Consider the following 12,747-nt stretch of genomic DNA (forward strand, 5'->3'; position numbering starts at 1 on the left):
AAAAATACTTCTGAGGGTCACCTGGGTGACTCGGTTATGTACCCGACTTCAGCTAAGGTCATAATCTCACCGAGTTGGAGCCTCACATCCGGGCTCCCTGCTGTCAGCACGGAGCCCACTTGATCCTCTGTCCCCTCCCCCACTCATGTCACACGCTCTCTTTCAAAACTAAATATAAAAAAATAAAAACTTAAAAAAAATACTTCTGAGAAGGCAGGCCTCTTAACTCAGACTAGTTTCACGCCCATCTTTTCCAACAGTTTCTAAAATAATGTCATTCGAGTGCAGCTATGCAAAAACCCCAATGTTCCAATGCTGCTAAGGCGTATTTCATGTTGAACCAGAAGCAGCTTGTTTGGGATCTACCTTTTCCATTTACCTGATGGGAAACCTGGTACCCATAAAGCATTATGCATTTCTTTTAACAATCATACCCCTATGTATATACACTGGGTGGTTATAACAGAAGCTCTGGCACCAAGGACACAGATCACTTCTCTCAACTCTGGATCTTCCCTTTGATTTATTAACCTCCTCACCCACATTGTCAATTTTAAAGCCTCAGTTAAGCGTCTGCCTTCGGCTCAGGTCACGATCTCACGGTTGGTGAGTTCGAGCCCCACACTGGGCTCTCTACTGTCAGTGCAGAGCCTGCTTCGGATCCTCTCTCTCCCTCTCTCAAAATTAAATACATGTTAAAAAAATTTTGTAATGGTTTATGAAGCTTGTAAATCATGATTTACTTTAATAAAAATCAACATACCTTTCAGTGCCAACCTTCTTGCATATTTGACAGATCTGTAACAAAGGGCAGACCCTTATCCACCTCACCATGTCCTCAACAACATTGCTACTTTATTCAAATGGGGAAGACCACAGAAAGCAGATTAGAGCCCGTGGCTCTATTATTTGGCTCTTCGCTAACAACAACTATGTTTGCAAATTTCAGGATGGACTCGATCGCTTTTACAGTAGCAACTGAAACTTTTAAGCACAATTTAAGTTTTTGAAAGAAGGGGAGAGTTTCTGTAATCACTTCAAAAGGAGGAAAACATGAGAGGCTCTAAATAGCCATTCCAGAGGGACCGCTCTGGAACCTCATTAGGAACACCTGCTTTGGGCTATGCTTTGCCTAGCAAGGAAGTCACAATTTATAAACTGTGGAGTGGATTCCAGGAGTGGTAACCCAATGTGATACTCGTTTTGAGCAAAGTTATAGTGGAGCACGAGAACTCGGAGACCTCTCCGAGACGCACTTTCCGGAGGGTCTCGGAGTCACGAACTAATTTGGTGTTTCCCTCCTTAGAAAACGGGTGTGCGGGCGTGCCTAGCCCCGGCAGGCTTGGTGCCGGGGAGGGGAGCCGTGGAGTGAGCGAGAAAGGCGGGCTACGGGCCGCACGACCCTGTAATGGTGTCTTGGCGAGTCACCGTCGCCGCGGGTACATGGACCCCGGCATCGGACCTTAAAAGACAGCACTTGGGATGAAAGAGCCAGGCCCCCCCAATCATCACCGTCTGCCCAGGCCTAAAGGAGCAGGGAGGAGGAACAACTTCCGCCTCGAGGACCGACGACGGGCGTCCCCAGGGGACCGAAAGGGCAGCTAGGAACCCACTGGGGAGGCCGCACGCCCGCCACGAGGGGAACTCGGTGGGAACGCCGCGAAACCAAAGCGGCGGGGGAAGGGAGTCAACCGCCATCTTCCCCCTCCCCGTCGCTCAAACCGACAAAGCGCGGCCCCGCGGCCAGCCCCCAGCCGCGGCCAGCCTGCTCTCGCGAGACCGCGAAGACCTCTGGGAAAGGCGGGGGGAAGGGAGGACAGAGGAAGGAACGCCGGACCCGGGAGATGGGGGCGGGCTGAGGCGGCGAGCGGAGCCTCAGGAAGCAGGAGGGGCGGAGAAAGACGCGATTGACGCGGCACGTGGACCAATGACGAGCGAGCTCGGGCGCCCCTCGGGCCAATGAGCCGTGCGGCCTGGCGTGGGGGGCGGGCGCAGGGGCCGAGGGTAGCTTGAGCGCGGCGGCGGCGTTGTTCAGTCAGAGCGAGAACATTCCAGAGGTGAGTCCGGTGGAGGGGCGGCGGCCCCGCGCCCCCTCCCCAGTCCTCCCCGCCCCTTCGACCCCCGCGGGCCGCTGGCTGGCGGGGAAGGCGCCCCGACGCCCGCGGCTCACGGCGCCGTCTCTCCGCGCCAGGTCGCCAGGCCCCGGGCGCTGAAGGGTGTGGACCCCGGACGTCGCTGGGACAGCCCCTCCCCGCTGCTCGGCGGCGCCTGGCCCGGCCGCTGCTCGCTGCGCTGCTCCGCCGCCTCCGCCGCCCCTCCTCGGACTCGGGTTCACGCGCGCCTCACTTCATCCCAGTCCCGGGCGAGCAGCGTTGGGTTTATGTCTTTATTTGACGAAAACGGTGAGTCCGCCGGCGGGCCGGCGGGGAGATGGCGGCCGCACAAGATGGCGGCGCGCCGCGTGACCCGCGCGCGTGTGGCGCAGTTCGGGCGGGCCCCCGCGGCCCCCGCGGCCCCCGCGCCCTGCCCTCCGCCCCGGCCCCCGCCCCCCGCCCCCCTTTCCTCCCCCGCTTCCCTCCCCCCTCCCTCTCTCCCGCCCCCCACTCCGCCCCGCGGGAGCGCGCCGCGCGGGCTGAGTCAGGCCTAATTGCTGCATTCATGAGTCATCGCTCGCTCGGGGGCGGGGGCGGCCCGGGCCGGCGCCCCTCGGCCGGTTTCGTTTCCCCCGCCGCGCCGAGGCCGGGCGGCCTCCTGCCGCCCCAGGCGGCGCGGCCGGTGGGGCCCGGAGCGGAGCCGGGGAGGAGAGGTCGAGGTCGCGCTCGGTCACCGCCTCGCCGTCCGCGCGCACGGCCGCGAGCGCGCGCTTCCCGGTGGGGGTGGAGCGAGCGCCCGGTGCCGGAGGACGAGTCCGTAGTTTTCCGTCTCGGCGTGGGGGGTGGGGGAGGGAACCTGAGAAGTTTCTTCGCGAGACGGGCTAGGTTTGCAGAGCGCAGGCCTTGGTTCGGTCTCCCGGCAGTTGAAATATGGCCGCTGCACGGAAGCGGGCCTCCGACGGGCCGTGTGTTCGGCGTGGTGCGAGCCCGCGGCCGCTGGAGCAGCGCGGCGGCTCCCACCCTAGTCCAGGTGGAGGCCTGCTTTGCCGCCACAGGTGTTCTGTGTTAGATGGGGTGCTGGCCGCCTCCCACGTGAGCTGGGTGCGCTCATGTAGCAGCATTAGGCGAAGGGAGGTTTCCTCGCGCGGGAATCCCGTTAAACGTCGGGGGGGGGTTGTGTGTTCTCTTTCTCTTTCAGAGCTGTTGCGCAGCCATTGGTACCTGTATTGGGGAAACATAGCATACAAACAAGAAGCTTACAGCCTCAGTGGCGAAAATTTTTTCATGTCAGAGACCGAGAACTCTTGCAGTCGTTTATGTCATCCCTTCTTCTCCAGACAGAAGATACCAAAAAGTTGCAATCAAAGATCTCTTCATCTTATTGATAAAGCCACTAATAAGCCAAAATGTCTGTCAATGTCAACCGCAGTGTGTCAGACCAGTTCTATCGCTACAAGATGCCCCGTCTGATTGCCAAGGTAACCCCGATCTTCGTAATGAGGCCTAAGCTCTTTTTGTAGATTTTAAAAGATTGCAGCTTCTGGGGCAGATAATGCAAAAATTAAAGTTCTTTTTTCCTTTAGGTTGAGGGCAAAGGAAATGGTATCAAGACAGTTATAGTCAACATGGTTGACGTTGCAAAGGCGCTTAATCGGCCTCCAACGTGTAAGTAATGCCTCTTAGGAGGAGTCTGAAAAAAACATCAATATGGAAATGACGAACTTTGTGGGTGTCTTGTTTCAGTTGTATGTTAATTAGTTTTGGGGTTAAGTGGAATCCTGGGGGTGAAAAACAACTGACTTACTAGTTGCTGTTAGGAGATAAAATTACCCAAGCAACACATTTTAACTCCACATAAAAGTGTAAAGAGTGACATTTGTATAAGGAGGAATAAGTAGCCAAAGATTTAGTTAACAGAACTTTTCCTCCCCCCCCATAGATCCCACCAAATATTTTGGTTGTGAGCTGGGAGCACAGACCCAGTTTGATGTTAAGAATGACCGTTACATTGTCAATGGATCTCATGAGGCGAATAAGCTGCAAGACATGTTGGATGGATTCATTAAAAAATTTGTTCTCTGTCCTGAGTGTGAGAATCCTGAAACAGATCTGGTGAGTGTTCTTGAGGGTTTTGTCAATAAGAGAAAAAGTCACCTGTCTGCTTTTCTGATCAGTTCTGTGATTCCACCAATTTCTGTTCCCGAGAAGGCAAAACAACTTCATTGGAAGTAAAAACCAGAAGCAACACGTTTTTTTAAAATACTTTCATACTCTTGTACGTAGATTATTTTGCATAAAAGATACTGGGTTTTTTTGGTTTTTTTTGTTTTTTAATTTTTTTTTTTTAAACGTTTATTTTACTTTTGAGACAGAGACAGAGCATGAACGGGGGAGGGTCAGAGAGAGAGGGAGACACAGAATCGGAAGCAGGCTCCAGGCTCTGAGCCATCAGCCCAGAGCCCGACGCGGGGCTCAAACTCACGGACCGTGAGATCGTGACCTGGGCCGAAGTCGGACGCTCAACCGACTGAGCCACCCAGGCACCCCTAAAAGATACTGTTTTTATGTTAAGGTGGAGTTACCATCAGATACTTCAACACCTTGCCAGTTGAAGAATTTTTGCTTTTTTATCAGAGATGACATACTTGTTTTTAATCTTTGTTTCTTTTCTGGCAGCATGTCAATCCAAAGAAGCAAACAATAGGTAATTCTTGTAAAGCCTGTGGCTATCGAGGCATGCTTGACACACATCATAAACTCTGCACGTTCATTCTCAAAAACCCACCTGGTAAGTGTTCATGATGAACTTCTAAGATTTTAGCTTAAAAGCAACTGATGTTGGAAACAAAACTGAAGCTTTCTTGCTGTTACAAAATTAAAATATAAGGGATTTCTAATCTCTGTACCGTGTTACGTGGAATCTATGAGTTTGAAAGACTACCAGTTAAACTCTGCTTTGTTCGGTTTGTTGTTGTCGGTTTTTAAGATCTGTTCTTTTGGAACGGGAGAAGTAGATACTATAAAACAAACTGTTGGGATCCGCAAAAGATCTACTTCTGGAATACTGTTTTGTGAACTGGGGTCTTTGCTTTTTAAGCTTGAGTGGCTTTAGAACATTGCAAGCAACACTCTGTGTCAGATGATCGAAGTTGTCTGATGCAATTTGAGCTTGCTATAGCAAGAAAGTCTAACCTATTCCAGTGGTCTCTTCCATGAGACCGACTGTTATATAGACTTAAACAGCGTTCTAACCGTTAACTAAAGTGCGGTTGAGATAAGCCTTTGTTCAGGTTCATGGGGGGAGAGAGGGTCAGGAGTGCCAACTTTCACTTAATTACCTGTTCTTTCTGAGGCACTACATGTTAATCTTTTCTAGTATTTGAGGGACATTCTCTTCTTACCCTGAGTGTTTTCACATATGAAATAATGGTAGATGAACTTGGTTTATGAGTCCTTTTAGAATTATTAAGTAGCATTGTGTTTGTGTATGGTTTTCTGAGGGGAATGTTCCAAAGCAAAAGGGGGCAAGGTTTTAAATGTTCATGAGACACCATGAAGTGTTGTACACACTGTAGTATTAATTTTTCACTTCTTTTTTTGGTTTTCCTGTAGAGAATAGTGACAGTGGTACAGGAAAGAAAGAAAAGGAAAAGAAAAACAGGAAGGGCAAAGACAAGGAAAATGGTTCCATGTCCAGCAGTGAGACCCCACCACCACCACCACCAAATGAGATCAGTCCTCCTCCACATGCCGTGGTGAGTGCACAGTTGATGGTATGGTAGGCGCTAAAGTTGTGTAAAATACGATGCTTGGGTGACATGGGCAAAGAGAATGAAACTAGTCATAGTTACAACATTGCAACAGTATGTTAGGTTCCTGATCCTGTGGTTAAAAAAGCCTGATGTGTGTTTGTGGAAAATGAACCTGATGCCATTAACATGACTAGAAATTTGGCGTTTTTTTTTTATTTTTTTTTATTTTTAAGGTATTTGACCAACCATACTTGTTTTTAACAGGAAGAAGAGGAGGATGATGATTGGGGGGAGGATACAACTGAGGAAGCTCAAAGACGCAGAATGGATGAAATCAGTGACCATGCGAAAGTTCTGACACTCAGTGATGATTTGGAAAGGACTGTTGAAGAGCGGGTCAATATCCTGTTTGATTTTGTTAAGGTAAAGCAAGTTGCTTCAAGAGCAGTTAAACAATTTTGCGATCAGGAAATAAATTTTTTCCAGGCTTGGGTTTTAAGGTATCTATGACTAAGCTGGTTACTTGGCGAGTAATTTTTTCTCAAGCTGTCTTTTGAATACTCCGGTGCCAGGTTTATTTTTTCCATGTTTTGCTCGAAAACTTCTTGAAGGTGGTTCCAGGTACTATCTTTGGCGTGCACGTAATCACTGAAAAGTCTTGAAACTGGGGTGCCTGGGTGGCTCAGTTCAGCGTTCCACTTCAGCTCAAGTCATGATCTTTTCATGAGTTCAAGTGCAGAGCCTGTTTGAGATATTCTGTCTCTGTCTCTCTCCCCCTACCCCCGCTTGGCACTTTCTCAAAGTAGATAAATTTTTTAAATGTGAATAATGAATAAGTCCTGCAACTATAATAAATTAGGAAAAAGGTCCTTGAAAGTTGGAATTACTAACTGGCATCTCTGGAGCAAGATATGTCTCCAATGCACTGAACTGCTTCCTTTTTGTTTGCAGAAAAAGAAAGAAGAAGGTATTATTGACTCATCAGACAAAGAAATTGTTGCTGAAGCAGAAAGATTGGATGTAAAAGCCATGGGCCCTCTTGTTTTGACTGAAGTTCTTTTTAATGAGAAGATTAGAGAACAAATTAAGAAATACAGGCGCCATTTCCTACGAGTAAGCAAATTATTTTAGGTTCATAAATAAGATGAGAGCTGGGTGACCCTGGGAACGTTGTTCTCTGTCATACTAAAAATGGAAATGATTGACCTACCTCACAAGCATGGGAGTATCTGGAAAATGCTGTAAAATAACACAGATCTTTAAGGGTTGACTGAATCACTGTTGAAGGCCATAGCTTTAAGGAATGATACTGGGACGATTAATGTACTTTGAGTGCTTCTTTGAAATCTTGTTAATGCCAACGTGTTTATTTTCAGTTTTGTCACAACAACAAGAAAGCTCAACGGTACCTTCTTCACGGTTTGGAGTGTGTGGTAGCAATGCATCAAGCTCAGCTCATTTCCAAGATTCCCCATATCTTGAAGGAGATGTATGATGCAGATCTGTTGGAAGAAGAAGTCATCATCAGCTGGTCAGAAAAGGTGGGGAGTGTAGATACATAAACAGTCTCTTCAAGATGAGAAGTGTCGACCGCTGTTGGGGGGCTCTTTTGGAAGAAGTAACTTCTAATACTTCTACGTTGAAATAGTGTCCCTGGGATAACCCGTAGGTGATTCCCACCTGGCGTTGAGTCCAGATTAGGATGTGACCCAGTCCCTTCAAAGAGCTGAATGTGGGCAATTCTATGAGTGACTCAAAAATTATTTTTTAGATTCCTCAACTAAGGAAATTGTATTGAACGTTTTTTAGGCGTCTAAGAAATATGTTTCAAAAGACCTTGCCAAAGAGATTCGTGTCAAAGCGGAACCATTTATAAAATGGTTGAAGGAAGCAGAGGAGGAATCTTCTGGTGGTGAAGAAGATGATGAAGATGAGAATATTGAGGTAAATAGTGTTCGAGGTGGGGGTTTGGGAAGTTTAAATGGCAGTCTTGGGTAACTGAAAATCTTTGGTAAGTGAAATCTCTCAATTTGGCAATAATCTATGAATGCTCAAAGGTAACAGCAGGTTGAGTATAGAGGGGCTAGTTGTGTATGAAAATTAAAATGTTACGCCATAGAGAACTTGGTTTTCACATGATAAAAACTTAGAAAAAATAAAGGCTGTGTTTGGGTAGTTTTTTTTTTTCCTTATTGACCATCGATTTGTACTACTATTATTTTTATAAATAGGTTTACTGGGATAAAAACTTACAGTAAACAAAAAATTTGTTTTATCAGGTGGTGTATTCGAAGACTGCCAGTGTACCTAAAGTTGAAGCTGTGAAGTCTGACAACAAGGATGATGACATTGATATTGATGCCATTTAAAGGGGTGGGTGCAGCCCAGCTTAACAGTGTAATGCTGCAAATCTTTCTGCATCATCAGCCAGAAGTGCAACATGTATGTGCAAAAGCTAAAATGGCTTAACATCATGCTACACTTTCTACTAAAAATGTATTGCTGTGAGTGGTCTGTAATTAAGCCCAACAAGACATCTAGGGAGTCCATACACATATCAGTGAGCAGATATAGTTTGCTTATTTATAGCATGTTTCTTTTTGAAAAATTAGTGGTGGACACATTTGGATCACATTTATACAGTTAAAAAATAAAGATTTGATTTTGGTCATTCTTAAGATTTTGGCTCTGAATGACTTACGCTGAAATGGCTCCTTAAAATACTGCACCATCATTAACCTGATAGGACTCTTGGAGCCTGTTAGATATTGTTAGATGCTGAGACTGTAAAGGTGTCTTCAGCAGAATGTAAACATAAGCTTACTTATAATTCTCTGCAGCCATTGAGAAGTACTTTCTGAGTGTTCAGTCCCTCAAAATGGCATCTGGTAATGTACATTCTTCTCATGCCAAGGTGGACTGATAATCAAATGGCAGCGTGACATCTTTATCTTACTGAGAAGTAAAAATGACCTGAGTGTCCTATAAATAATTTTAAGAGCAGGTTTTGAAACTTGAATTGTGTTTTTTCAGTTCGTGTATACTTACCCCAAATTGTAGTCTTTGGAGTCATGTGCATTGCACGTTGGATGAGCCAGGGGAATTATTACATTAACAAATAAGCATTTTACGTGTATGTAGCTGTTGCTTTATACTGCGAAAATTTTGAAACTAAGGTGTGGTTATATAGTAAGCTATGACTTTATTTGGGGGAAGCAGGAAAAGGTGCACTTAATCTCTAGCAAAATGAGCATAATTTTTCAACTCTTATTCTTAGGATCTAATTATAATTTCAAATGTTTTAGGCATACTGTATCTTTTGTTCATTGTGGATTTCCTCCTGATAATATGGTTTGTTTAATGCCTTTTACATGTGGATACTTAGTAGCTTAATGCTTTTTAGGTTTTGGTTGCTATCTTGCCAAAATAAGTGTTACTGTGTCTCAAACTTGATTTTTTCCCCCCCCAAAAAATGTTTTATTTAAAAAAAAGCTAAGAGCATACTTCCAGTTAAAGCCTATATTTTGGTGTAAGACTTAAGGTGTTTTTTATTTCATGTTGAATATAGCCAGACACCCAAGAAGTCTGATGATGGTCACTGAATGCAGGTTACTGGGGCCTGACCCAGCCCATCCTGAGATTTAGATTTGGAAATAACTTGCTGGTGAATTCTTGGCTCAATTAGCTGGTCTAAACTCATTTGACGTGGGTTATGGCTATATCAGAAATTCTCTTCAGGGGAGAAACTTGTTCCATTTATTCCTTTCCACAAAGTACACTAGGAATCAAAAATCCAAAGGATTAATTTTGTTGGGAGCACTGTCTTACATCGCTTTTTTCTGTGATCCATCTTCACAGATTATAATGAGACCTTAATAAATGTATCTAAGAATTTTTCACATTGGAAATTATATAAACATTTGGTATAATAAAATCTTGTTAGCTTGATGTTTTAAGGAAGTAAAATCAAGTAATCTATCTGCAAATTGGTCTCTCTCTGCCTTTCAGTCAATATTGAGTGAAGAAGCATCTACCAGGAGAGAATGTGCTCTGTCACACCGAAGAGATGAGATTTTTGCAAACTTGTATCTTACCTAGGTTACAATTCTTTGCCATAGGCGATTTTGCTTTCATTATCTGAAATTCTGTAGGAGTTGGTGGTGACTTAGGCCAAGTTGCATTCAACATACCCAATGTCAAGCTAATAGGGTTTTGTTATGGAGCTTTCTTCTTCTCCCCTACCCTCCTTCTTTTAATCTGAAAGAAAACCCGTTCGGGCTTCTAAACACTATTTTGGCTGAGACCAGTATTCAGTCTGGTGCCAAACTTAGAATGGAATTCAAATCCACATAATAAAAATTTTACCCATAGAAGCTATCTTAGTAAGTTAATCCTTGCTTTAATCTATTCAACGGTTTTAAAATTTCCTGTTTTAAACAGCTACATTACTTGATTAAAACACTGTTGAAATTATATTTTGTCTTTGCTTTAATATTAACATTAGTCTAGATTTTTATTTTATATGATCGGAGCATTGAACTCTGCCCTGTTTTGTAGCTGCTGGTTTGGATTTGTGTTGGGATGTTTTACTTCCATGGTTGCAAGTCCCACTCACAAAACACACACTGCCTCATTACTGTGGGTCAGTGACTTTCCCTAGGTCTTGTATTCCTGTCCTGTAACCCAAATTAATTACAAACTGAAAAGTTCTGCCTTAATCTGAGTTCTTGAAATTTCTTCAATTACTTTGGGGAATTGAGGTGTTAAGTGTATAGTCCTGTAACTGGATACAGTTTTTATCTCTAGTTAAGAAAGGGAAACGGGTGCTTGGGAGGCTCAGTTGGTTAAGCGGCCAACTTTGGCTCAGGTCATGATCTCCGGGCTCGTGAGCTCTAGCCCTGAGTCGGGCTCTGTGCTAACAGCTCGGAGTCTGGAACCTGCTTCAGATTCTGTGTCCCATCCGCCCGCCCCCCCCCGCACTCTGTCTCTCTCTCTCTCTCAAAAATGAATAAACATTAAAGAATTTAAGAAAGGGACATAGAGGAGATTTTTCTCTAAACAAGTCCTTTCTGGAATCGATGAACCTCGGGTTTGAGAAGGGAAAGAGGTATTCTTTTAATACAGTGCTTTCCATCTCGGGCTATGCTGCAGTCCCCCCCCCCCCCCCACTCCAGGGCAGTAAGCACTGAGTAAAAGCCTTTGATCTGAAGAGAACTTTGAAATAAAAGCTGGTCTTCTTAAAAGACCCTTCTAGAACATCTAGAAGGGTACTGGTCAAGAAGAGACTTCTTGCTGCATTTTGTATCTCCTAAAGAAGTTTTTGGGGTTTTTTTTTTTTTTTTATGTTTGTTTTTGAGAGAGAGTAGGGAGAGGGGGGAGACACAGAATCTGAAGCAGGATCCAGGCTCTGAGCTGTCAGCACAGAGCCTGACGTGGGGCTTGAACTCACAAACCGCAAGATCATGACCTGAGCCAGAGTCGGATGCTAAACTGAGCCTCCCAGGCGTCCCCTTTGACTTTTAATTGACAGACTATAGGGGCACCTGGGTGGCTTGATTGTGTCCAATTTCTGCTCAGGTGTGATCTCACAATTCATGGGTTGGAGCCTGCTTCGGATCCTGTGTCTTTTCTCTTTGGCTCCTCCCCTGTTCACTGCCTGTCTCTCACTCGCTCTCAAAATCTCTTTTTTGAAAACATGACAAGATAAAGCAGAGTGATATGGGCAAATAACTTGGCAAAGATCTGGAGGCTGGCTTATGCAGTCTCTGTAGTTGACCCTGTGAGCCTTTGCTCTTAGAAGGCTGGGGGCTCAGGTTTTCTGTCCACCTGCAGTAGGACTCTGTACTCCAGCCCTAATACCTGGTGGTTTACAGCCAGAAAAGTGAATCCTTCTTTGTACTAGAATATGGGGAGAATAGCTACCTGCAGAGACGTTTTCCTCAGAACCTAGACTGGGGGAATAGTGTTAGGATCTCAAAACAGACATGGGAAGGGTCCGAGTTGCTCCAGTGCCTGCTATTGGGATACTATTCATTCAGTGAGGCTTTTTTTATACTTATTTGCGTATTTATTTTCGAGGGTGCAAGTGAGCACAGGGCAGAGAGAGAAGTGGGGCTTAAGCTTATCCGGTGTGAGACTCAAACTCATGAACCATGAGATCATGACCTGAGCTGAAGTCAGATGCTCAACAACTGAGCCACCCAGGCACCCCAGTGAGCTCTTTTTAAGGGGCATATTCACGTGGGCTTTGGAATCAGACCTGGACTCCAGCCTGGGCCTCTCTGGGAGACTTCTCTGTAGCAGAGATGGTAACTCCACCATGCAGCACTTAAAATTCTGATGGAAGCCTAATAATGTCAGTGGAGGGATTCTTGCTGGGCTGGGGCAGACAGGGAAAACTCTCTTGTCTGGAAGGAGGGGATAGAAGGGTAGTGCGTGTGCTGGGATCTCCAGACATCTGAAGCAGGGATCGGAGTAGACTGAGGGAAGCAGTGGGTAGCTAGAAGTTATTTTTAAGCTACTGAACAGTTGAAGCCCTGTGGTTAAGCAGCCATTAGTGTGCCATAGGTGATTACTACAAGCAACATTTATTCTGCAGTGGTACTCCGACCAAGCCAAGTCTATGGCTGAGGACAGTTCCTGGGCCTACTGGGATCCCGTAACAGCTGCAGACAGCACCCTGAACCAGTAGCCAGCTCAGCCTGTCACCTCTCCCAACAGAGTGAGTGGAGCACCTCCCATCAGCACTGTCATGGGGTAGCACTAAGCTGGTGCCGGCAACATTTAAGCCCCCAGCCCAAGATGAACCGGACTGAGGGGTTCAGGGCCAGTGGGTGAAGCTGGGCCACGTCTAGTACTGGCAGTCTTCTAACTGGAGGAAGAAGCGTCATTCCAAAGTATCC

General features: G+C 45.9%; 1 protein-coding gene and 1 non-coding gene across 4 annotated transcripts; both read left to right on the top strand.

Moving 5' to 3' along the window:
- The first annotated feature begins 1,946 nt into the window (after nt 1-1,946).
- EIF5 (eukaryotic translation initiation factor 5) lies at nt 1,947-10,318 on the top strand. Of its 3 annotated transcripts, XM_042990643.1 has the most exons (12): nt 1,947-2,057; nt 2,192-2,402; nt 3,292-3,571; nt 3,677-3,758; nt 4,033-4,205; nt 4,770-4,881; nt 5,706-5,848; nt 6,110-6,268; nt 6,797-6,958; nt 7,222-7,386; nt 7,655-7,789; nt 8,125-10,318. In XM_042990643.1, the coding sequence occupies exons 3-12, from the start codon at nt 3,500-3,502 to the stop codon at nt 8,212-8,214; spliced, it is 1,293 nt and encodes a 430-aa protein (XP_042846577.1). In that variant the 5' UTR covers nt 1,947-2,057; nt 2,192-2,402; nt 3,292-3,499; the 3' UTR covers nt 8,215-10,318. The 3 variants fall into 3 exon arrangements, with proteins under 3 accessions (XP_042846577.1, XP_042846578.1, XP_042846579.1); XM_042990644.1 differs by lacking the exon at nt 1,947-2,057 and having other exon boundaries at nt 2,101-2,402; XM_042990645.1 differs by lacking the exons at nt 1,947-2,057; nt 2,192-2,402 and adding an exon at nt 2,722-2,906.
- Nucleotides 5,214-5,337, top strand: LOC122239970. Its single transcript, XR_006219355.1, has one exon. It is a non-coding gene; the product is annotated as a small nucleolar RNA SNORA28 (small nucleolar RNA).
- Nucleotides 10,319-12,747: the final 2,429 nt, after the last annotated feature.

This window comes from Panthera tigris, chromosome B3, assembly GCF_018350195.1.
Source record: "Panthera tigris isolate Pti1 chromosome B3, P.tigris_Pti1_mat1.1, whole genome shotgun sequence".
Classification (NCBI taxonomy): Eukaryota; Metazoa; Chordata; class Mammalia; order Carnivora; family Felidae; genus Panthera; species Panthera tigris.